The sequence below is a fragment of the Equus caballus genome, chromosome 20 (assembly GCF_041296265.1).
Source record: "Equus caballus isolate H_3958 breed thoroughbred chromosome 20, TB-T2T, whole genome shotgun sequence".
NCBI classification, from domain to species: Eukaryota; Metazoa; Chordata; class Mammalia; order Perissodactyla; family Equidae; genus Equus; species Equus caballus.
In genome coordinates this window covers 12,386,726-12,409,988 of record NC_091703.1, presented here as the reverse complement: position 1 = coordinate 12,409,988, position 23,263 = coordinate 12,386,726, and the positions used below count along the sequence as shown (strand labels likewise).

Here is a 23,263-nt window from a genome sequence, read left to right as displayed (position 1 = left end):
GCAGGTTGTGATTTTTCTTATTTGTTTTAGAGAAGTTAAAATGTGTGCCTGCAAGGTATTCCAAATGACCTATTACTCAGGAATTTTTTTAAACAATAAAATGATATTTTAGCAATTAATTTTAGATGTTTAATTATTCCTTCATTTCACTAAGCAATGGGCTTTTATGTAACATGATTACCTTTACATAGTATGCTTATACCAAGTTAAACTATTCAGAAAATGGTCATTCAAGAAAAAATGAAGACCGATTCAATAAGCAGAGGCTATAAAGGTTATAACAGGTAATGAATTGCTGTCTAGACTGACACGGGAGGGACACACATTGGTCGAGGAGACATCAGGTGCAAACATCACGTGGTGCCAGAAGCCAAGGACCCCACCTTGCAGAGCGCCCAGACAGGCAGGGGCTGCAGCCACCCAGGACGGGCATGCGAGCCGGGACTTGACCATGGTGAAGCCTGGGAGACTCAAGTCGTGGTCTTGGGGCCGGATCCGAGGGTCACTGTGTCAGTGTAGAGTTTTGAATGGGACGTTGAGAACCAGACACAGGTGCAAAGGAAAGCTACGCAAGACGTGCTCAAAGTCTGCTTAGGGAGCTGCTTAAATTCCTGGATAGTAACGGGGCAGGGGCAGGCTAGACTAAGGAGGGGCAGGAGCCGGGAGGGAACTGGACAGGAAGACACGGGGAATGAGAGGCTGGCACTGAAGACGCAAAACTTCATTCACTCTCTGGATGGGAGCTAGAGTTTGAGGGGGAAAGTGGGCATTTTAAAGAGCCTCCTGTTACCTACTGGGTTTTCATTATTTTAAACAGCAGGTAGAACCAGTTCATTAAAACTTTGTGCTTAAAAATGAAAGATAAGGGGGCCGCCCCATGGCAGAGTGGTTAAGTTCACACACTTTGCTTCAGCGGCCTGGGCTTTGCCAGTTTGGATCCTGGGCGTGGACCTACACACCACTCATCAAGCCATGCTGTGGTGGCATCTCACATGGAAGAACTGAAATGACTTGCAAGTAAGACATACAACTATGTGTTGGGGGGCTTTGGGGAGGGAAAAAAAAGAGGAAGATTGGCAACAGATGTTAGCTCAGGGCCAATCTTCCTCACCAAAAAAAAAAAAAAAAAAAGATAAATCCTGTCCCTATGGCAAGGCCTAATAACTGCTGTTGCAAATTAAAAGCTGCTTATACATGATAAATGTTCTACTAAATGAATTTCTTAGTTACTTTACATAAAGAAAATTTCAGTGTATGTTTTTATTACAGCAGGCTTTCTTCGAAATCAAATTACATTCACATATTTAAAGAAGAGTTCCACTCCAGGGCACGCAGAGAAACAATCACTCTTACAAGACTAACTACAGTCACCTAAAATAGCCCTTGACCTTCAGTAAAAGATGACTTTCAATCATGGGGGAAAGAAGAGGAAACACTATTGATTTGTAGGTCATTTTTCTGCCTTAAACTGTGCTGAGGGAATATTATGACGACACCAAAAGGACAAGGCAATCAAATTCATACCGTCCTTGAGCAATTTGTAAATGCAGTCATGGCTCTTAGGAGCAACCCACTGGGAGCCCATTAGGACCGTGTCTGAGGCCAAATCACATGTGGCAGCCTGGGTGGCTCTGCGTCCTTGGTGCTCTACCTTCGCGTCCGCACGCACCCCACCCAGCCTGCAAGCTTGAGACGGGCCTCTGCTCTCGTATCTGCCACAGTCACCATCACTCATCCTTTTACATTTTGCCTATTAACCTAGCTGACCCCCAAAGGGGTTTGAATCTGTGACTCCTGAGCATTGAACAACAAAAGGAAAAAATCGTGCACAGTTTTGCCTAGACCGACGTCACATACTTAGAGGGAAATGAATGTAACAGTCCTGTTGGCTGTGGCCCTAGTAACAAAAATAGAAGGTGCAGATTCCTCTGAAAGATTTAAGAACTCTACCTAAGATAGTCCATGTGGAACTCGCCTTTATTTTTTGAAAGCTGGTTTAGTCCTATGGGCTTCGACAAACTCTGGAAACAGTAGTGAAGTTCAACTGCAAAAGTCATCAAGTCTACCTTGCCCAGTGGTATGTATTATGCTCGAGACACAGATGTGACCCAGATGAATGCTCTGCCGTTGGAGTTCCCAGTCTGGTGTAGTCGATGGAGAAACATTTCGTTATAAAAGAAGTATCGAAACCAGCTTACCAAGAAAAGTTCCCTGAAGGAGGCAATGGCTGAGCTTAGTTTTGAGGGGTGAGGAATTCTCCATATAGAGAAGGAGGGAACTTTGTCCAAGGAGATTCCAGAGGTTACACACCTGGGATTCTTAGGGGAGTCACCATTCCTCAAGCAAGTCTTTCTCGGGAGCCAGGCGTTGCCCCAGGCTTGGAATCAAAGGGTGAAGGAAACAAAGTCTCTGCTCTCACGCTCACGTTAGGGGACACCTCCTGCAGGGAGAACAGGCAGCTGTCACATTCTGTAGGAAGGGGCTGTGTATACCAACTGCTAAACGTGTCAGGAGTCACCGTCACCCCTCATTTACATGGGGGACTGAATGTGAACACTGAGACCACTGTTTATTACTGATTCAGGTCACGCCACCATTCTACTAGTCCCGGCTTGAGAAAAATGACAAAAACAATTAAAATGACATGACTGTGTGTGAATCATTATACTTTGAAGTATATTTCTTTTCTCCTTGTGATAACAAAAGGACTATCACACTGTGTGTTGGGTCCAATCTGAGAAGCAGAACCACTAGGAGACATCCACATATATCCATAACGGGATTTGACCTTACACAGTTGTGGGAGTGACTGAGCCGCAGTCGGGGAGGGAGGACGCGTGTAGCGTGGGGAAGACCAAGAGCAAGCTAGAACCACGGCATGAGCTGGAGCCCGTGAGGACGGGGGCTGTCTGACAGTCTCGTTGCCTCAGATCTTGGCGATGAGGGTGTCCTGCAGAAGCCAGGGCCTGTGTCATAGAGCTATAATGCACACACCAGGCCAGGAGGAGGAGTGACAGAGGATCAGGGAAGGTGGAGCAGCTGCAGGCCCAGCGTCTGCCTCACAGCATCGACCTGAGTCCACAGATGGGCAATGACGCATGTGCACCGCAACACGGCAGGCCCACTACTCTGCCCTCCAGATCGCCCACCGGACTCTCCGTGGCCCACTCTCACCAGAGACATACAGGAGCAGAGTCAGCCGGGCCAAGTCGACACGTTACGAAGCCACCATATCCCGTGATAACAATCCAACACACCTGGGCCACATAAAGAAAGAAATCCAGTGACCCAGTGGAAAACCTGAAAGGCAAACACCTAGCTTACCCGAATTCTCAGTAATAGAAGCTCCAGCCAACAGTAACCAGGCTTCTGGAACCCAGGCTGCGTTTGTTTCTCCATTGTCTGGTCAGTAATAATGACCATCTCATAAACAGGAGAATCAAACCATTCAATGACCAGAAAAGTAAGAGCCGGACCAAGTACAGCTGGGCCTCCCACTCAATAAATCCCAGTGCATGTGGAAACAAGCTTTCCAGCTACCCTTAACCTAACGCAAAGCTGAGTTTTTTCATCTTGGAGATTTATCACTTTACTTACACATACTAGTTTTCTAAAAAGCATCAAAATTCTGAACTCAGTGACACTTGTTGTCCATATATTCTCACCACTCTGACACCCCTCCCCGCCCTTCCTCACACACACACACACACACACACACACGCATGCACATCATGCTTCTTTCCTTAGGCTTCTGGGAAAGGTCTCAGCTACACTGGCTTTGAGACACAGGGTTTGACAAACTCTGTATTAGTTGGGGTTCTCAGGAGAAACAGAACCAATAGGAGATATATATATATAGAGAGAGAGACAGAGAGAGAGTGATTTTCAGCAATTGGCTCACGCAGTTGGCTCAGCTCCAGTGGGAGCTGGCAAGTGTGGAATCTGTAGGACAGGCCAGCAGACTGGAAAATCGGGCAGGAGTTGATGGTGCAGCCTTGAGCCTGAAACCTGCAGGGCAGCCCAATAGGCTGGAAACTCAGGCAGGGTCCTATGCTGCAATCTTGAGACAGAACTGCTGCTTCTTCAGGCAACTTCAGGAAAACTCAGTCTTTGCTCTTAAGGCCTTCAACTGATTGCATTCAACCCGCATTTTGGAAGGTAATCTGCTTTACTCTAAGTCTACTGATTTAAATGTTAATCACATCTAAAAAATAGCTTCACACAATATCTAGGCTGGTGTTTAACCAAACAACTTGGCCCCAGAGCCGAGCCAAACTGACACACAAGATTGACCATCACATGCTCCCTTGGTAAAATGACCAAGAACTCAGGGCCTATTCCTACCTTTCTTGACTTCATCGACACTGGAAAGGGTTAACAGCCTCTCTCTCAAAATTCTCTTGTCCTTTGGTTTCTGACAACGTGAAGGAGCCCATCCCTGAGATTGCTAAGATTTCTGCTAAGGCACAAAGGTGAACAAGGCTTGAGGAGCACACGGGGATCAGGCCACAGACGTGTAAGCCAACCATTACCACACTGTGAGCTGTGTGTGAAGTCAGAGATGAGCAAGGTCACTAAGCAAGCCCAGAGGAGGGGCTGGTTAACTGGACCTGGGGCAGGAGGTGGGGAGGACCTCATGTAAGGAAACAGAACTGGAGCCGGGCCCGGAAGCACATTTAGGGGCTCACTAGAGGGAGAATCGGGTGAAGACTGTTTCCAGCAGAAGCAGCAATAATAGTTGTGGAGAGGCATGATGACAATGCTGTCACAGCACATTCTAGAAACTTCTAGTAGTAAAGAGGAGGCTTCAGTATAGGGCAAGAAGTAGAATATGAGGCTGAACACGTGCAGCCTTGAGAGCCACACTAACAGGGAGCCATCACAGTTTCAGAATGGGAATGGTGGGCTAGACGGGCATCGTGGGCAGATCATTTGTGGTTACTGGGCAAAGAAGAGCTGGGAGAAGCCAGGGGCAGAGGCACCGTTGCGGCATTTTCCCCAGAGAATTAGGGAAAAATCTAGGCTAGATCACAGAGGAGATTTTACTGGGAGATGCCACACAACTTTGAAGGGGGAAAGAGTCAAACACTGATTCTGAGCTTACGGACAGGAGTGGACGGGAATGCCATGAATTCAGCAGGAGAGGCCGTGGACTGGGACGGGCCAGGGCCAGCAGAGGAGCAGACCTAGATGCAGACACCTTCAGTTTGAGGTGTGTGCACAACACCCACTTGGTGCTTGTCTAGTGGGCAGGTGCAAATGCACTGGGGCTCAGGAAGCTGTTGGTGCGTGGAAGAAGATGGGGAGACAAGAAAGCAAAGAGAAAGGCAGCATTTCCCAGAGAATTAACCAGAAACAGGGCTGAGAAAGCAGCCAGGGAAAGAGGAGAAAGTGATGTCCCAGAAGCCAAGGAAAGACAACATTTACACAAATGCTGCAAGGAGGTCAGGTGGGCAACTATGGAAAAAGGTCTTCGTTTTGGTCAGTGGGAGGCAGTCAGCAAATTGCAGGGGGCTTTACAATGAATGAGAACCAAAAATAACCCAAACACATCACATGAACATAATGTCTAAAACTGGGGATATGAAGGAACAGCTACAGCAGTTGCTAAAAGGGAGAGCTAAGCTGAGAGTGTGTGTGTGTGTGTGTGTGTGTGTGTGTGTGTTGAACAGCTGAAGGGCAAGTCTGAATGCACCTGCAGGGGAAGGGTACGCATCAGGCAGCCAGGCCCCTCCCTCAGCTGGGCAAGTGATGCTTTGGGTCCCTTTGTTTCTACAGGAAAAATACTCAGAATGGACTTCACTGCTCAATCACTGTATCGTCATCTATGGCCTCGAACAACTCACACCCTGAAAGCAGCTCACTGGAGCCCTGAACCTTGGAAAGAATGGGCCTCACTCCTTCCTTGTCACAGAAGGGTGGGGAAGGATGCAAAGAGCTGGGAGGCCTTCATGCCGTTGGCTTCCGTGTAAAAGTACAAAAGCCAGGACACAACCTGCTGGGGAAGGAAGGTGAGGATAGAAGAAAATCCTGGGAAGAGCCACTGCGGAGGATGGACGGTTAGAGCACAGAGGAAAGTCGGAAATGACCAACGAGGCTGAGGCCACAGGGTGGTAACAGAGTTCGCTGGGGGGTTCGGGGCTCTCCCCAATAAGAGGGAGTCCAAAAGGAGGAGAGCAGTGGTCCAGAGCTGGGCAGAGACCTGCAGTGGTGGGACAAAGTCAACAGGGTCCGGGTGAGGAGAGCTGTGGCGCTGTTGCTCCTCAGCTCGCTGAATCAGCTCCCCCGTGGCGCGCAGCCCTCTGTCCTCCTCCACGTGACCCACAAGAGCCCCTCCACGCCCACGTCCCGCCACCCCACCCACTCTTCTCACTCAACCTGGCAGAGCGTCATCAAGCTGTTTTCCATGTTTCTTTGCATAACTATTTGTCCCTTCCGTCTGCTGGCTCCTTGAGGGCAGGGACAATATCATCATTGAACCCTTGGTGCCATGCACAGTGCCTGGCACACAGTCCAGGCTCGGGAAGGATTCGCTGAATAAGACGTGTTCGACAAATACTTTTTGGGGGATATTTTCAAAGAGATGTCCCCCAATATCTCAAGCTGGTGGTTTTTGCAACTTACACGCACCCATCCTCAAAATTAGCTCCTACACCTGCCCTGACCTGTCCCACGTGTCCCCTCCTTTCCTTCCAGAACCTCTATCCTAGCGCAGGCCTTTACTGCAGTTGCGTCCTCCTGGTAAACTGAGCTCCGTCTTCACACTGCTACTAGTAATCCTCCGAAACCGCCTTGTGCTCAGTCCGCACGAAGTCTTCAGTGGCTCTTTCTTACCTGTGGGATAAAGTCCTTCTAATCAAGCCAGGAAAGGCACTTCAGTTCAGGCCAAGCCAAATTTAATTTCTGCGAATACTCCATAGTACTATGGCCTTGAACAAATGCTGCATTTTTCTGTCTCCGTTCCTTTATTCATGTTAGTCTCTCTTTGCTAACCATAGAAAAACCCTCCCCATCCTTAAAGATCTATCTCAAATGGCACTTCTCCTCCAGGAAGCCATTCCTGATAGCCCCCCAACAAAATGACCTCTCCCTCCTCACAACTCTGATGGTGCTCAGTTTACATGTCATTTATGGCACTTGTCATACACAGCTTTGAGATTTTTCAGTTACCTGGATGTCTTTAGACTAAGTTCTTCCTAGCTAAGATCACCTCTTAGGCAACCTATCATTCACCCCATGAGCTAACTCAAGGCTTGGAGAGAACAATGCTCAGATATAAGTTTACTAGTTACTGGAAGTCATATACATTTTTTTTTTAAGGTATACTTTTTCCTTTTTTTTTTGTGAGGAAGATTGGCCCTGAGCTAACATCTGTTGCCAATCTTCCTCATTTTTTTTTTCTCCTCCACAAAGCCCCAGTACATAGTTGTATATCCTGGTTGTAGGTTACTCTAGTTTTTCTATATGGGACACTGCCACAGCATGACTTGAGGAGCCATGCTAGGTTTTCACCCAGGATCCAAACTGGTGAATCCTGGGCTACCAAAGAAGAGTGTGTGAACTTAATCACTCGGCCACGGGGCCGGCCCCCACATACATTCTTGAAATGTCCTTCAATGCAGACAGTCAGTGTAATGGTTCTGAAATCCATACAACTCCAGGTCACCAGAAATTGTGAGCCTTAAACTGGAATATGTAAATTAAATGAGGTTAATTAAATCTTTTGGACATAAAAAATAAGTGCTCTTATACTCTATAAAGCTTACAACAACATACCAAAACACAGCTCATTAAAAAATTCTAAAGAAAAGATGACGACAAATTGGGTTTGTAAACATCTGTTTCAGGCAGATTAAACTATTAATAAATAAGCTACACAATTCAGGCCTACCTCAACAAAGAAGAAAAATCCCAAATAGACAACCTAAAATCGCACCTAAAGGTACTGGAAAAAGAACAACAAACAAAGCCCAAAATCAGCAGAAGCAAGGAAATAATAAAAATCACAGCAGAAATAAACGAAATAGAGACTAAAAAAATAGAAAAAATTAATGAAACCAAGAGCTGGTTCTTTGAAAAGATAAACAAAATTGACAAACCCTTAGCTAGACTCACCAAGAAAAAAAGAGAGAAGGCTCAAATAAAATAAAATCAGAAATGAAAGAGGAGAGATTACAATGGACACCTCAGAAATACAAAAGATAATAAGACAATACTATGAAAAGCTATACGCCAACAAATTGGATAATCTAGAAGAAATGGATAAATTCTTAGAAACATACAACCTTCCAAAACTGGACCAAGAAGATGTAGAAAATTTGAATAGACCGATCGCCAGTAAGGAGATCGAAACAGCAATCAAAAACCTCCCAAAAAATAAAAGTCCAGGATCAGATGGCTTCCCTGGTGGATTCTACCAAACATTCAAAGAAGACTTAATACCTATCCTTCTCAAAGTCTTCCAAAAAATTGAAGAGGAGGGGAGGCTTCTTAACTCCTTCTATGAAGCAAACATTATCCTGATACCAAAACCAGACAAAGACAACACAAAAAAAGAAAATTACAGGCCAATATCATTGATGAACATCGATGCAAAAATCTTCAACAAAATACTAGCAAATTGAATACAACAACACATTAATCATGATCAAGTGGGTTTCATTCCAGGGATGCAGGGATGGTTCAACATCTGCAAATCTATCAACATGATACACCACATTAACAAAATGAAGAATAAAAATCACATGATCATCTCAATAGATGCAGAGAAAGCATTTGACAAGATACAGCATCCATTTATGATAAAAACTCTAAATAAAATGGGTATAGAAGGAAAATACCTCAACATAATAAAGGGCGTATATGACAAACCCACAGCAAATATCATTCTCAATGGAGAAAAACTGAAAGCTATCCTTCTAAGAACAGGAACCAGACAAGGATGCCCACTGTCACCACTCTTATTTAACATAGTATTGGAAGTCCTAGCCAGAGCAATCAGGCAAGAAAAAGAAATAAAAGGGATCCACATTGGAAAAGAAGAAGTGAAACTGTCACTCTTTGCAGATGACATGATTTTATATCTAGAAAACCCTAAAGAGTCCACTAAAAAACTTGTAGAAATAATAAAGGAATACAGTCAAGCTGCAGGATACAAAATCAATGTACAAAAATCGGTTGCATTTCTATACACTAACAACGAAGTAGCAGAAAGAGAAATTAAGAATACAATCCCATGTACAATGGCAACAAAAAGAATAAAATACCTAGGAATAAACTTAACCAAAGAGGTGAAAGATCTGTACACTGAAAACTATAAAACATTGTTGAAAGAAATCGAAGAAGACACAAAGAAATGGAAAGATATTCCGTGCTCTTGGATTAGAAGAATTAACATTGTTAAAATGTCCATACTTCCTAAAGCAATCTATAGATTCAATGCAATCCCTATCAAAGTTCCAACAATGTTTTTCACAGAAGTAGAACAAATAATCCTAAAATTTATATGGAACAACAAAAGACCCCAAATAGCCAAAGGATTCCTGAAAAAAAAGAACAAAGCTGGAGGTATCACACTCGCTGATTTCAAAATATACTACAAAGCCATAGTAACCCAAACAGCATGGTACTGGCACAAAAACAGACACACAGATCAATGGAACAAAATTGAGAGCCCAGAAGTACACCCACATGTTTATGGACAGCTAATATTCGACAAGGGAGCCAAGAGCATAAGATGGAGAAAGGAGAGTCTCTTCAATAAATGGTGTTGGGAAAACTGGACAGCCACATGCAAAAGAATGAAAGTAGATCATTCCCTTACACCATGCACAAAAATCAACTCAAAATGGATTAAAGACTTGAATGTAAGACCCGAAACTATGAGACTTCTAGAAGAAAACATAGGCAGTACACTCTATGACATTGGTCTGAGCAGCATATTTTCAAGTCCCATGTCTGACCGGGCAAAAGAAACAAAAGAAAAAATGAACAAATGGGACTACATCAAACTAAAAACCTTCTGCACAGCAAAGGAAACCATTAACAAAACAAAAAGACAAGCTAACAATTGGGAGAAGATATTTGCAAACTATATATCAGATAAGGGGTTAATATCCAAAATATACAAAGAACTCATACAGCTCAACAACAAAAAAAACAACAATCCAATTAGAAAATGTGCAAAAGACCTGAACAGAGATTTCTCCAAAGAAGATATACGGATGGCCAACAGGCATATGAAAAGATGCTCAACATCATTAGCTATCAGGGAAATGCAAATCAAAACTACAATGAGGTATCACCTCACTCCGGTCAGAATGGCTATAATTAACAAGACAGGAAACGACAAATGTTGGAGAGGGTGTAGAGAGAAGGGAACCCTTGTTCACTGCTGGTTGCAGTGCAAACTGGTGCAGCCACTATGGAAAGCAGTATGGAGTTTCCTCAGAAAATTAAGGATAGATCTACCATATGATCCAGCTGTTCCACTGCTGGGTATTTATCCAAAGAACTTGAAAACACAAAGGCATAAAGATACTTGCACCCCTATGTTCATTGCGGCATTATACACAATAGCCAAGACATGGAAGCAACCTAGGTGCCCATCAAGGGATGAATGGATAAAGAAGATGTGGTATTTATACACGATGGACTACTACTCAGCCATAAGAAATGAAATCCGGCCATTTGTGACAACATGGATGGACCTTGAGGGTATTATGCTGAGTGAAATAAGTCAGAGGGAGAAAGTCAAATACCATATGCTCTCACTCATAAGTAGAAGATAAAAACGACAAAAAAAAAGACCAAACACATAGCATTGGAGATTGGACTGGTGGTTACCTTTGGGGAAGGGGGGAAGGGGGAGGGCAAAAGGGGTGATTAGGCTCACATGTGAGGGGATGCACTATAATTAGTGTTCGGGTGGTGAACACGATGTAATGTATACAGAATTCGAAATATGATGTACATCCAAAAAAAAAATAAATTAAAAAAAAATAAATAAGCTATATTATGTAACTTACACTGTTACATTATATAATGAATAAACTGTTTTTGGTCAAGGCTATAACTGTACTTAACCAATCATAAATTTACTTTGTAGATGGCCTTAAATTGCATAGGTTTCATTTTTCTCAAATAAATTCAAGCGCTCAACTGTATTCACAACTTGCTGTGCTCAGACTTTATTAGAGCATTTAGTAATTATCACATGATGAATAGTTCTCCTCTGCTAAAGCTGGAGGATTTGTTAAGGTGCCAGAGAAACTAGAAATGTTTGCAGATCAAATGAAATAATAACTATCTCAAAATACAACACCATTTTCATCTGAGCTATTTTCATCACATTCAAATTAAATTCTCCCTCCAAAAGATACACTAAGTAGTATGTATACAGATGCCAAGGTGGTTTTTTTTTCACATAACTTAAAGACACTTGTCAAATAAAAATCAATTTTACTTTTAAAACCATTAAAAAGAAAAAAGCAACACTACTCCAAGTTGCTAAAGTCCCTTAACTTCCCATTTTCTGACCAAATTTTAATGCAAAGGGTTAACTTTTGTGAACAAATGGATAAGAACACAACTGCAAACTAACAACATCTTCTGTTCCAACTCTGCAGCTCTCAGGGACTCCATCCTGAGTGAGCAAAATGCATGAGCACAGAGCACCGGTGCACCGCTTGTGTGGCCGAGCCATCTTCATCCTCAGGCAGCTCAGACTGGTGGGAAGGGAAAAGAGGAGGAGTTAGTCGAGCCTGAACTATGCCCCTCTCGGTCCCTCAGAACTCAGGGAACCAATATATGAATATCACTCCTTTTTATCAACTCAGACGTCCAGTGAAGTTGCATCTCACGTGGCCACTGGGACCTAAAGTCAGTGCACTGAATGAAAACTGGCTCGAATCTAAACCACCCTCACAAACCTCTTAAACACGAGCCACTCTGAAGACATACATGCCATGTCCCAACAGTCTAACACAGTAGTTTATTTTTTCCTCCAATGTTGGAGAAAAGACAGCTATTTCTTGGGTGGAGTACCAGAGGAAGTGGCTGGGCTGGCTTTTGGGGACATGCTGTGTGAAAAATGCATGACATTAATAACCAGACTGGCATTCAGCCCAATTCAATGCTCATAAAACAATGGGTAGGTAGGGGCTGGTATCAACGCAGGAAAAGATTCTCCCACTCTAATGCAAACACTGGGGCGCATGCTCATTGAGAAGAACGGCAGACAGAATCACCCGGGCCATTTAAGTTATTTCTCTATTTTTTCTGTGTTCAGCACATGTAATTGCATTCAGGCATGATAGACATCACTAGTAACCTACCCAGCATCTATTCTCCCCTTCTTCCTTATTGACAGAACCCCACTTTTGGGAGCACAGTAGCATGCTCAAATTCTTGCCACCCCAGTTCCCCTTGTAACTAGGGAGGGCCGTGTGACTCAGTTATGGGCGGTAAGATGGAGACAAAAGTCTATTGGTTTGGGCTTCACGAAAACTGTTTCCCTAATTTAAAAAAGGAAGAGAAATAGATTCTACTGGCATACATCTTTTACCTTTTATTTATGCCCTCTTTTCCGCCTGGAGCGTAGAAGAGATGCCTAGAAGTAGAGCAGACAGTCTGTGGCTATAAATCTCAAAGCTACAGGGAGGATGGCAGAGCAAGAGGCTAAAAGAACCCGTGTCCCTAATGACCGCTCCAAGCTGCTGCTCCAGCCCTGGATAACCTTCCTCGGGCTGCTGCTTATGGAAGATAAATCAAACCCTTGTTTGGCTTAGCTGCCTGAGTCTGATTTCTGTTACATGTGACCAACTGTAACATGTACATTTAATTCACATTTGATCCAATTATCCATTAGGGCTGGGAATTACTCTAATATTCTTAGCCCAGATTAGTCTTTTTTCCATATCCTCTTTTAGTACTATTTTGATTTGGAGATTTGTTGTTATTTTTGTTTCCCCAAAAGAAAATAGTAACTTTTTCCTGATAAGGAAAGTCACTCAAGATATATATAGAAGGGTGTTCACTAAAGATTTATTTGTAATAGTACGTTAAAATAGTCTGGATGTTTATCAACAGGGAATTGAATGTGTAAGTTCTAGCATGCCCATAACCTAAAGTATTGTGCGGTTATTAAACAACGTAAGCAGATCCTTATTATTGACTTACAAAGGAATCCTACTTTTCTTGTTGAGAGAACAAAGCAAGAACAATATATGTAATATTTAGTATATCATTTATGTTACTTAAAAATACACATACGTATATTTATGCAGACAGATGTATGCATTTTCTATAAGCATAGACAAAATGTCTGGAAGAATATACCAAACTGTAAAGAGACAGTTATCTCTGGATCATAGAGAGAAGGGAGGGTTAGGGAGAGGGGACAAATTTAACTCTCTATAAATATTATGCTAAAAGTACAGAACAGCCTAAGATAGACAGTAAATTCACTAAAATGTCACCACACAGAAATAACCACAGTTGACATTTGATGAATATCTTCTAGAATCTAGACCTCTTACTATGTATACTTGGACATACATACACACCAACTTGCATCTTCTGTGACACCTCCCCGTCCTTGTTATCTCATTGGACAACTCTTCCTCATCAACATGTTGGAGCAGCCCAAGAATTCTGTCCTGGCATGTCTTCTCTCTATACTTAGTCCCTAAGTCAACTCAGTCAGTCTCATGCTGAGCCCTCTGCCATGAGTTTCAGTCTTGAGTCTCCAGTGCTCACTTGAGAACTCCATTCAGATGTTGAAATCAAAAATCAAATGTATGTCCCAAATCAAACTTTTAATATCTATCCACATCCGCCGTCTTCCCCTACCAACGAAACTGGACCTTTCTCAATCTTCACTATCTCCTTAAATGACACCAATTTCCACCTAGCTGCTCAAGCCCCAAATCTGGAAGTTATCCTTAATCCTACTGTTTCCCCACCTGCCTGATATAATCCACCATATAATCAGCAACCCTTCCAACTCCATCCCCACTACCCACATCCTCCCATTCCACAGCCCAACACACACACACACACACACACACACACACACACACACAACCTGGAGAAGAGTCCTTTACTATTGCCTCTTTCACCGCAATTAGACTAAAATCCAATCTCCTCACCATGGCTGGTAAGACCCTAGATGACCACACCACCATACGCCATCCTTCTAACCTCATCATATGCTACTCCACCCTCACTCCTTTTGTTTGGCTCTCTATGAATTTCTACAACATACTAAGTGGCTTATAGCCTCAGACATCTGTCTTCGACATTCCCTCCGAAATGCTCTTCCCCCATTCTCCCCACCACTGGCTCCATCTCACCCGTCAAGTTTTAGCTCAAATGTCACTTCCTTTGAAAGGTTTGATTTTGACCCTCCTCCTTCCACACTATGAGTCTCTCCTTCATCACACTTTCTCCTTCTTAGTACTTACCACTAAGATGAATTCTTATCTGTTTACTTGTTTACCATCTGTTTATCCTACTAGAATGTACACTCTGTAAGGTCCAGGACCTCCTGGGTATTGTTCTACTCCCAGCATCTAAGACAGCACTTGGCAGCTAACAGACTCAACAGTTCATTGAGTGAATGAACATATACATCCCCATCTAATATTCAAAACAAACGGGATCATGTTATATATGCTGCTTTGCAACAAGTTTTTACTTTTTACTATTAAATGTCTTCCCAAGTCAATTAGTATAATCTAAATCACTCTTTTTAATGGCTACATGGGATATCATATAGATGTATCAATCTATTTAACCAAACACTAGCTGGGCAATCAGGCACTTTCCAGTATCTCCCCCTTAGAATTGTTTGTAATGCATATCATTGTACATATCTTTGCACAGTCCTATTTTATCTTTAAGATAATCTCCTAGAAGTGGAATTGCCAGGTCAAAAATCACAAAGTACAATTTTGGACATGGAAGGAGTTTTAAAAAAATCACCCACTTCATTTATTCTCAAATAAAATAAAACAAAACACATGTTCTTAAAAAATAATTACTATATTCTTTGAGGTAAATGGAATTGCATTCTTATAAAAATGTATTTGGACATGGTCCGCTTAGGGAATTTAATTCAGACCTCTAGATTGAAGAAAACCTCAGAGTTGGTATCTGTGTAAAAAGCCCCATTATTAAATGCTGTGAGAATGAACAAAAGAGTATTCAAAGAATCCAACTGGGTGGGATGGTGGCTGTCCCTAGAGTGACTGGGTCCAAGAACAGAGGAGTTGGTGGTTGTTCTGCACATTCCTTATTTATTTACTCTGTGGGCCTCACCACTCTGCCACAAAGTTCATGGAATGGTAGACCCACGAGCTACTGGGCCATCCAGGGAAGCATTAGGGTTCACAGTGATAATTCCATAAACTCCTTCTTTAAAAATCTCTGAGTCAATCCCACCCGGTCTCAAATCCCTCTTTGCCTTAGTAATCACCAAAAAGACAGCTGTTATTGTCCGCATTCTCGCCTAATGCTGGTTATACGTCTCCTCTTCTGCCCCAGTCAACTACCCTTCGCCAACCAAGGGCTTCCTCTCCAGCCCCTACAACTCAGTCTGTCAGCAACAAACTCCCTGATATCCTCAGCCTCTTCTTGGAAGAAAATATCTCCGTGCCTCCTTCTTTTAACTAAAATGTGGCTGACTTCCTAGGGCACCACCTGTCCTTACACCCTCTCTCAATTGAACACTTTTTCTCTGCTATCCCTTTACTTCATGGTCAGGTGGAGGAGCAGGGATTCTCTTTGCTCCCCACTGCCACACGCAGATCATTACTCCCTCTCCTGTAGAAACTTCCCTGCTGACATTTACGCCATCCGTCCGAACTGTGCATCCATCAACTTTATGGCTCCTCTGTTCACCCAGCCCTGGTTCCTGTCAGCCTTGGTAGTCACTGAAACACTGTCAGGAGACACCTATCTTCATGTTCGGGCTTCTCAGTTCTCCAACTCTCACCTCCCACAGCATTTTCTTCAATTTCACCACAGCCATGCACTCTCAGACTTCTTCGTCAACACAGACTTCCCACCTCTGAAATCTTGATTTTCAACATTCCACTTTCTGACCTCACCTTCCTGGCTTTTCCAAGCTACTTGCTTTCCTACCTCCACTGTCACAACTTTTGACCCCACAGAGACTGTCAATCCTTTAACTTCATGTTACAGACTGAATGTTTGTGTCCCCCCAAAACCTCACATGCTGAAACTCTACCCACCCTCCATGTGATGGTATCAAGAAGTAGAGCCTTTGGGAAGTAATTAGGATTAAATGAGATCATGAGAGTGGAGCCCACATGAATGGGATGAGCGCCCTTATCATAGAGAGCTTGCTTCCTCTGCTCTGCTCTTCATCATGTGAGAATTGACACCTCTATGTTATTGAAGCTCCCCATCCATTGGTCTTTATTTTGGTAATAATGCACCTAGAGTTTCTTCTTTAAGCATAATACTGACCTTTGACTGAGATTTATCCTACTAAAGAATATCTAGTTATTACTATTTTACTAGGTTTTATAAAAATTCAAAAAACAGATGTAGAATTCTTTTCAAATGCTTTTTGAAATACATGGAGAGAATCATAATGATTTTTCTCCTACATCTGTTAGCAATTAATGCACTATTAGATTCCCTAATATCAAACCATCTTTGTATTCCTGGAATAAATCTCACTTCGTCATGACATACTATTCCTTTAATAAGCTGCTAAATTATGTTTGCCAATATTTTACTTAGAATTTTGCCTTTGTTAAGTGAGATTGTTCTATGGTTCTCTGTGCAATTTTTGTTGGGTTTTGGTATTGCAACGCAAGATTCATAAACACAACTTGGAATTTTTATTCTTCTTCTATATGCTGGAATAGTACTAAAGTTACCCTTTAGTCCTAGTTAGTCAAGACCACTCAAGTTATCCTTCTTTAAAGGACAAGTAGAATTCCTCTGTGATGTAATCTGGGTCTATACTTGCTTGTATGATAGTTCTTAATCAACTTTCTCTATTTCTTCTATGAATATTTGCCTAAGTTTTCCCATCTATTCAAGAATCCATTTCATTAAACTGTGTTTTCCTGGAAAATTGTCCATTATTCCAGGTTCTCATCAAAACTTGGATGTCATAGACATTTGAAGGTTAGAATGTTAACAATGAACTCTAGTTTCTTCTTGACCCACACATTCTCTCACCCCAAATCTTCCCTATTCTCTACTTGGCAACACCATCCACCTAGTTGCTAAAAGACACAAACCCAGGAGTCCCCTTATTTCTCCTTCCTTCACCTATGGCTTCCATCTGTCTGTAAGTTATTAATTCTAGCTCCAGAACGTATCTGGAGTCTCTCCCTTTCTCGCCATCTGCAAAGCCCTCCAGTCGAGCCTTCCTCGTCTATTCTTCACTTCTCCAATCAGTTCTCAACAGAGCAGTTAGAATTACTGTTTTGCAATATAAATCAGATTATATTACCCTCACCCCCAATGCCTTTGCTCAAAACCCATGCATATTTTCCTTCACTCTTAGTATGAAATTCAAACTCCTCAACGTGGTCAATGAGGCTTTACCTCAGTGAGAGTCGGCCATGCTGCCAACTTCATTTCAGGTAACTGTTCCCCTTACACCACTGTGATCCAAGAACTTTGATTCCTCAACGATGTCAGGTTCTTCCCTGCCCCATCCTATTGCTTTAAACTGTTCACAAGTCTCGTACCTCCCTGTTCTTGAAACCCCATCCTAAATGTTACTTCCTCAGACAGACCTTTGATGACCACCCTATCTGAAACTGACACTTCGTACCATTGCTCTCTGCCAAAGCACCTTGTTAGCATCCCTCAAAGCACTCAGTAAACTTGTGATTATTTTATTTGCTTACTTGTCTTTTTTTGTCTTCCTTAAAGGAATTTATTCTTAATGGGGGCAGGAACATCTCTGTGTGTTAACCTTTGTATCTCCATCTTTAGCCTAGTGCTTGATGCAGAGCAAGCCTTAATTATAAATATTTACTGACTGAATGAATGACCCGGATCCAAAAGGATAATTTCTAGGATGGGAGATATTATGAAAGAGGAGGAAACTCAGTGGAAAAGACGCAATATAGACAAAGTGTAAGAGCATTTTTTAGTGCTTGCTTCCCCTACTCCAGTTCACATCGACTGAACAAAGCAAACCTTTGTACGTACCCCAGGAATGCGATAATAAAACTGGGCTTTGGTTTTCCTCATGAAGGCTGAATGGGATTAAGCCTGGAAGAAATTGGTCCATTGCATTATATTCACATTAGGCAATTTAAAAATAAGAATACTTGTATACGTACATACATATACCATAAAGTTATTTCATAGATCATTACTGGATGTTAGCCAAGAAGGTCAATGGCCAATTCAGGATATCAACATAAGAGATTAACATTTTCACTTGATTCTAGTTTATGCATTGTCTCTGTCAATATCATTAGCCCACAACACATGTAGACGTATTTCATGACTACAACTCAAAGCATTGAATCGCTACTCTCTGTAGCACTATGCTAGGGGCTGAAACAATATAGTCTGAGGGATGTCCTTCTCATCGCCCCAGAAAAATATGTAAAGTCATCATCGATGTGCAAACACGACAAAAGGAGAGACACTGGGTCTCAACCAGATCCAGATACTGGATCTCAACCAAGCTAATTAACCTAATTCTCACAAGCACTTCAAGCACTTTGCCCAGAGCTGGCGCCCAGGAAGCACCCAGTGTGAGCTGAGAGCATCACCATCATCTCTCACCTGCAGGCCACACAGTGGTTTCCTCAGGTGTTTGGAAGAGAGGAGACCAAATGCAAAACGCTGAGGGATATATGTTTAGAAGCAATTTGCATTCTTTTTTTCTTTTTCCCTCCCCAAAGCCCCAGTACATAGTTGTAGGTCTTTCTAGTTCTGCTATGTGGGACGTCGCTTCAGCATGGCTTGAGGAGCAGTGCTAGGTTCACGCCCAGGATCCGAACTGAGAACCCCAGGCCACCAAAGCAGAGCACACGAATTTAACCACTGGGCCACAGGGCCAGCCCCTGCAACTTGCATTCTTTGAGGTATTCTAAATTCACACAGTGGCCTGTTCTCAAGGGAGATGAACGCAAATAATAATTAATATTCTACAATATAATCTGTATGAACTGAAGAGACAGTTGTCTAAAAGCTGGGGTTTAGTCAAAATAAGTGAATTCTCCAGGTTTCAGAAGACCAGTGAGTATAACCTCTAATGCTTACTACAGCACTGCTTTATATCAGCAGTTCTCAAAGTGTGAACCTTTGGGACCCCTAAGTGACCCCTTTCCTTGGGGACCCCTAAGAAAACTAAGCTTCAAAGGTTCTGTGAGGTTAAAACTATTTTGGTAATAATAGTAATATCCTAAGACATTATTTGTCTTTTTCATTCTTACTCTTTCACAAATATATAGCGGAGTTTTCCAGAGGCTGTGTGGCATGTGATATCCCAACTGACTGAATTCAGAAGTGGCTATGAGAATGCAGCTGTCTTCTGTTAAGTCAGATATTAAAGAGATTTACAAAAGAATAAAACAATGCTACTCTTCTCACATATTCCTTGTTTTGAAAAGTCTGGTTATTTTTTCATAAAAATATTATTTGTAACAATATGTAAAGGTTTATTTCCGTTATTTTTAAGTAAATATATTTTTTAAATCTCAGTCTCAATTTTTAACATGGAAAATATTCAGATATGACTCATAAAGCAAAAGCTCTTTGAGGAGCCTCAATAAATTTCCAAACCGTTAAGAGATCCGAATTCCGAGAAGTTTGAGAACCGTTTACATTCAACCATGGGCATTCAGTGAAGAGGTTTTAAAGGACACCAAGTTTAATCATGGACAATGGCACATGGAGGGAGATGTGTTTATGAAAGAATTTTGAAAATCAATAGCTCATACTGTCATTATTTTTTATCGCGTTAACTGGAGTAACAGAAGGATGGATAACTCGTATTTTAAAACTTTTTGTTGTTTGAAATATCTAGTGTGATCAGAATTAAATCCTTCCTAAAATGATTTGACTTAGATTTCTGTGATAGAAGCTGATTCTCAACAGGTGGATAAAGCTTTGCTATTACACATTTATATAGGAATTCCTTTTGATTGCTCAAGCAGAAAGCAAACACTAGAATTTCTCCCAGGGCAGAAGCAGAGGCACGAAGGGCCCCACTCTCCATCTCCCCACTCCCCACACTCCAGAGAGCGGGACGATGTTCCAAATGGACAGAAGCAGCAGCCTCAGAGTGTACTGAGTGATCACCGTGCGAGCAATGCGTAGCAGGATAAACCCAATTGTTGTTTAAAAATATGTATATGTATTTAAAATATATATATATATGGACTATATCCTATCAAGAACACGATTCAGTATATAACTGCAAATCAACTATACTCAGAAATCTCAATATTTTCCTCAAAATCTACTCATTTTAATTTTTAAAATATTTTTTAAAAATAAAACAATTTGGATCAAAAGCACTGAAGTTTGGATGATCCTGTCTGTTTTTCTCAAAAGGTACACTTCTAGATTGATATCATAAGCCACACTCTACGCTCAGGGAGTGCCACAGAACTGGCTGTTTTGAAAAGATGTAGCTATTTAGCTACTTTGGCAAAGTTTTACCAAAATCAACTACCCATATTCCAGCCAAAGCATTACCTCATACTTCAACTAAGATACTTCTAGAAAGAATCTTAAAAAAATACCTCAACACTTGCAGATCACAGAATGATTTCAGATCGTCAGACTGTTTCCTACAAAATTCCTAAAACGGAACAAAAGATTTAAGTAGTTAGCAGTTATTCTACCCTGGCATTCTATCCTAAGTCACTGAGAATGTTACAAACAAAAAGAACTTACCAGAACGTCCTTCTCAAGGTGTTTCAGATCCTGAATAGCCTCCTCAAGGTTGCTCAGCTCTTGAAGAACAAAAGTGCGAAACTGCTCTAGTTTATTCAGTCTGATAAACATATAAGCAACAAATTTTACTGGGTCTGCCTGGATGCGACAAAAGACACTCTCTTATCGCAAGAGTACTTCATATTCTTCTCTATACATTTCTTCTTTTAAGAATACACATCTCTCTTCTCATCTCTTCCCCTCCTGCCTGCCCACCCTCACCCCTAGAAACTTAACTATGCAAACTTTGATTTCGCCTTTCACCAGAAGCCCGGAGGAAGCTGGTATTTCAAAATCATACTTAGCAGAGCGAAGCAGAGATGACTCCAGGAAAGAAGACACTGAAGCCAGACCTGGGCCAGAAGCCACTACACCAACCACGGCTCCCCACTGCTCCCTGCCTTCCGCTGACCCTGAAGCTGAAATTGGCTAATGAACTCTTTTTCCACCTAAACGTTTTAGTCCTGAAATTTCTAACAGTTGCTATTCTGTATCTAACCACCATAGAGACTGCTTATTTGTCTGCTTGCTTATCATCTGTCTTTTCCATTAGGCTGGAAGTCCCCTGAAGGCAAGAAGCTCCGAGACCTTCTTCACACTGCTCTCCCCTACTTAGCACAGGACTTGTACCCAGCGCTGCCCAGTGTCCACTTGCTGAATGAAAAGATGGATGAATGTATGCCCTCTGAAAGATAATGGGCATTCCACAAGTCCAAAGTCCTTCACGGGTTTGTTTTGAGAGTCAAATGACATTGCGTGCATAAAAGTTTGAAAAAAATTATAAATTTCTGTTCACATGATATATTATGCCCTAAGAAACTTTCTTCTTCTGTTAAGCAAACTGACCTGCCATCGTCTTCTTCCCGCCTTCATTTACAGGCCATTCTCTCCCACAAGATCAATCTCTATACTCATCTTCCTTACACTATTCAAAGCTTTGTTTCCAAAACCTCACTCCAGAAGAACTTCCATTGGAATCGCTCTCAATTACCCGTGATCACTACAGAAACCCATCTCTCCACTCTCCTTTCCCACCCTTCACATCTCTCTCAAATCCTGGCTCCTTTGTACTTCTTGCTACATGGTCACAGGGGTGCGTGTGCATGGATGTGTAGCATTTTTTTTATTGTGGCAACATACACATAAGATTTATCCTTTTACCTATTTTTAAGTGTACAACTTAGTGGCATTAAGTTTATTCACAATGTTATGCAACGTTCCCTGCCATCCATTTCTAGAATTTTTCCAGCATCCCAAACAGAAACGCTATACTGATTAAATATCAGCTTCCCATTTCCCACTCCCTCGACCCCTGGTAAACCTCTAGTCTATGTCCCACCTCTATGAATTTGCCTATTCTAGGAACCTCATATAAGTAGAATCATATAATACTTGTCCTTTTATATCTAGCTTATTCCACATACCATGACGTCCTCAAAGTTCATCTATGTTGTAGCACGTATCAGAATTTCACTGGATGATATCCCAATATCATTTATATACCACATATGTATACACCACATATCATTTATGCAGTATTTCTTTAATATAGATATATAGATATATCCATGCTTGCCCTGTCTTCACATTGGGACTATGAATTTTTTAAGGGTAGTATTTTAGGATCATAACAATGGTAGACCATGAAGAGGCTTAAGGAGGGCATTTAGTTCAATCACTCATTGTATGAGTGAAGAACCAGAACTCTGGAAGGGTTAAGCGATGTATGAAACCTCACATGTGCTCAGGCTTCAACTCCTCGCGGCCCCAGCCCAGTGGTCATGAGACAAACAGTGCTTGTGAGCTTCCATGAACTTGTTTTGAAACCCACTTACCTGCACTGATGTATCTGGTTTAAAAGTTTCATTAGGCAATCCGGTGCTTGCTTTACATTTTTTGAATGAAGTAGACTCCTTCTGTACCTTAACTAAACCATAACAACAACAAAATAATCACATTAAACATAACTCCATAAATCGAGTGCAGACCTTGTATTAAAAAAATGCTGCCAGCATGCAATATTCATAGCAAACATTATCACTAGAGAACTGTGATGAGGCCCTATGCCACACACTGGCATGTATTATCTCAGGTTTAGTACTAGTGAAGAACAATAAGCTAAAATAGGAAAACTTACATCCATGCAATCAATATACAGACTGAATATCACAAACAAGTTTCCATTATAAATTCGCTTCCATTAGTGTTGCAGAAAATAAGATCAGATTTTGGAGATCTTCCAAGTTAGTTAAATGAATGTATGTTAGGGTAAAATACTTTTCTCAATAAGTAACTCATTACGGATTTA

At 41.8% G+C, this 23,263-nt stretch overlaps 1 protein-coding gene across 1 annotated transcript in view; it reads right to left on the bottom strand.

The window, feature by feature from the left end:
* Positions 1-11,165: 11,165 nt before the first annotated feature.
* The window catches only part of SYCP2L (synaptonemal complex protein 2 like), a 97,682-nt gene continuing 85,584 nt past the window's right edge, over positions 11,166-23,263 (bottom strand). Inside the window, 5 exon segments of the mRNA XM_023624503.2 lie at positions 11,166-11,726; positions 18,208-18,270; positions 20,763-20,821; positions 20,917-21,016; positions 22,791-22,882. Coding sequence (XP_023480271.1) covers positions 18,246-18,270; positions 20,763-20,821; positions 20,917-21,016; positions 22,791-22,882 — 276 coding nt within the window. The 3' untranslated portion in view covers positions 11,166-11,726; positions 18,208-18,245.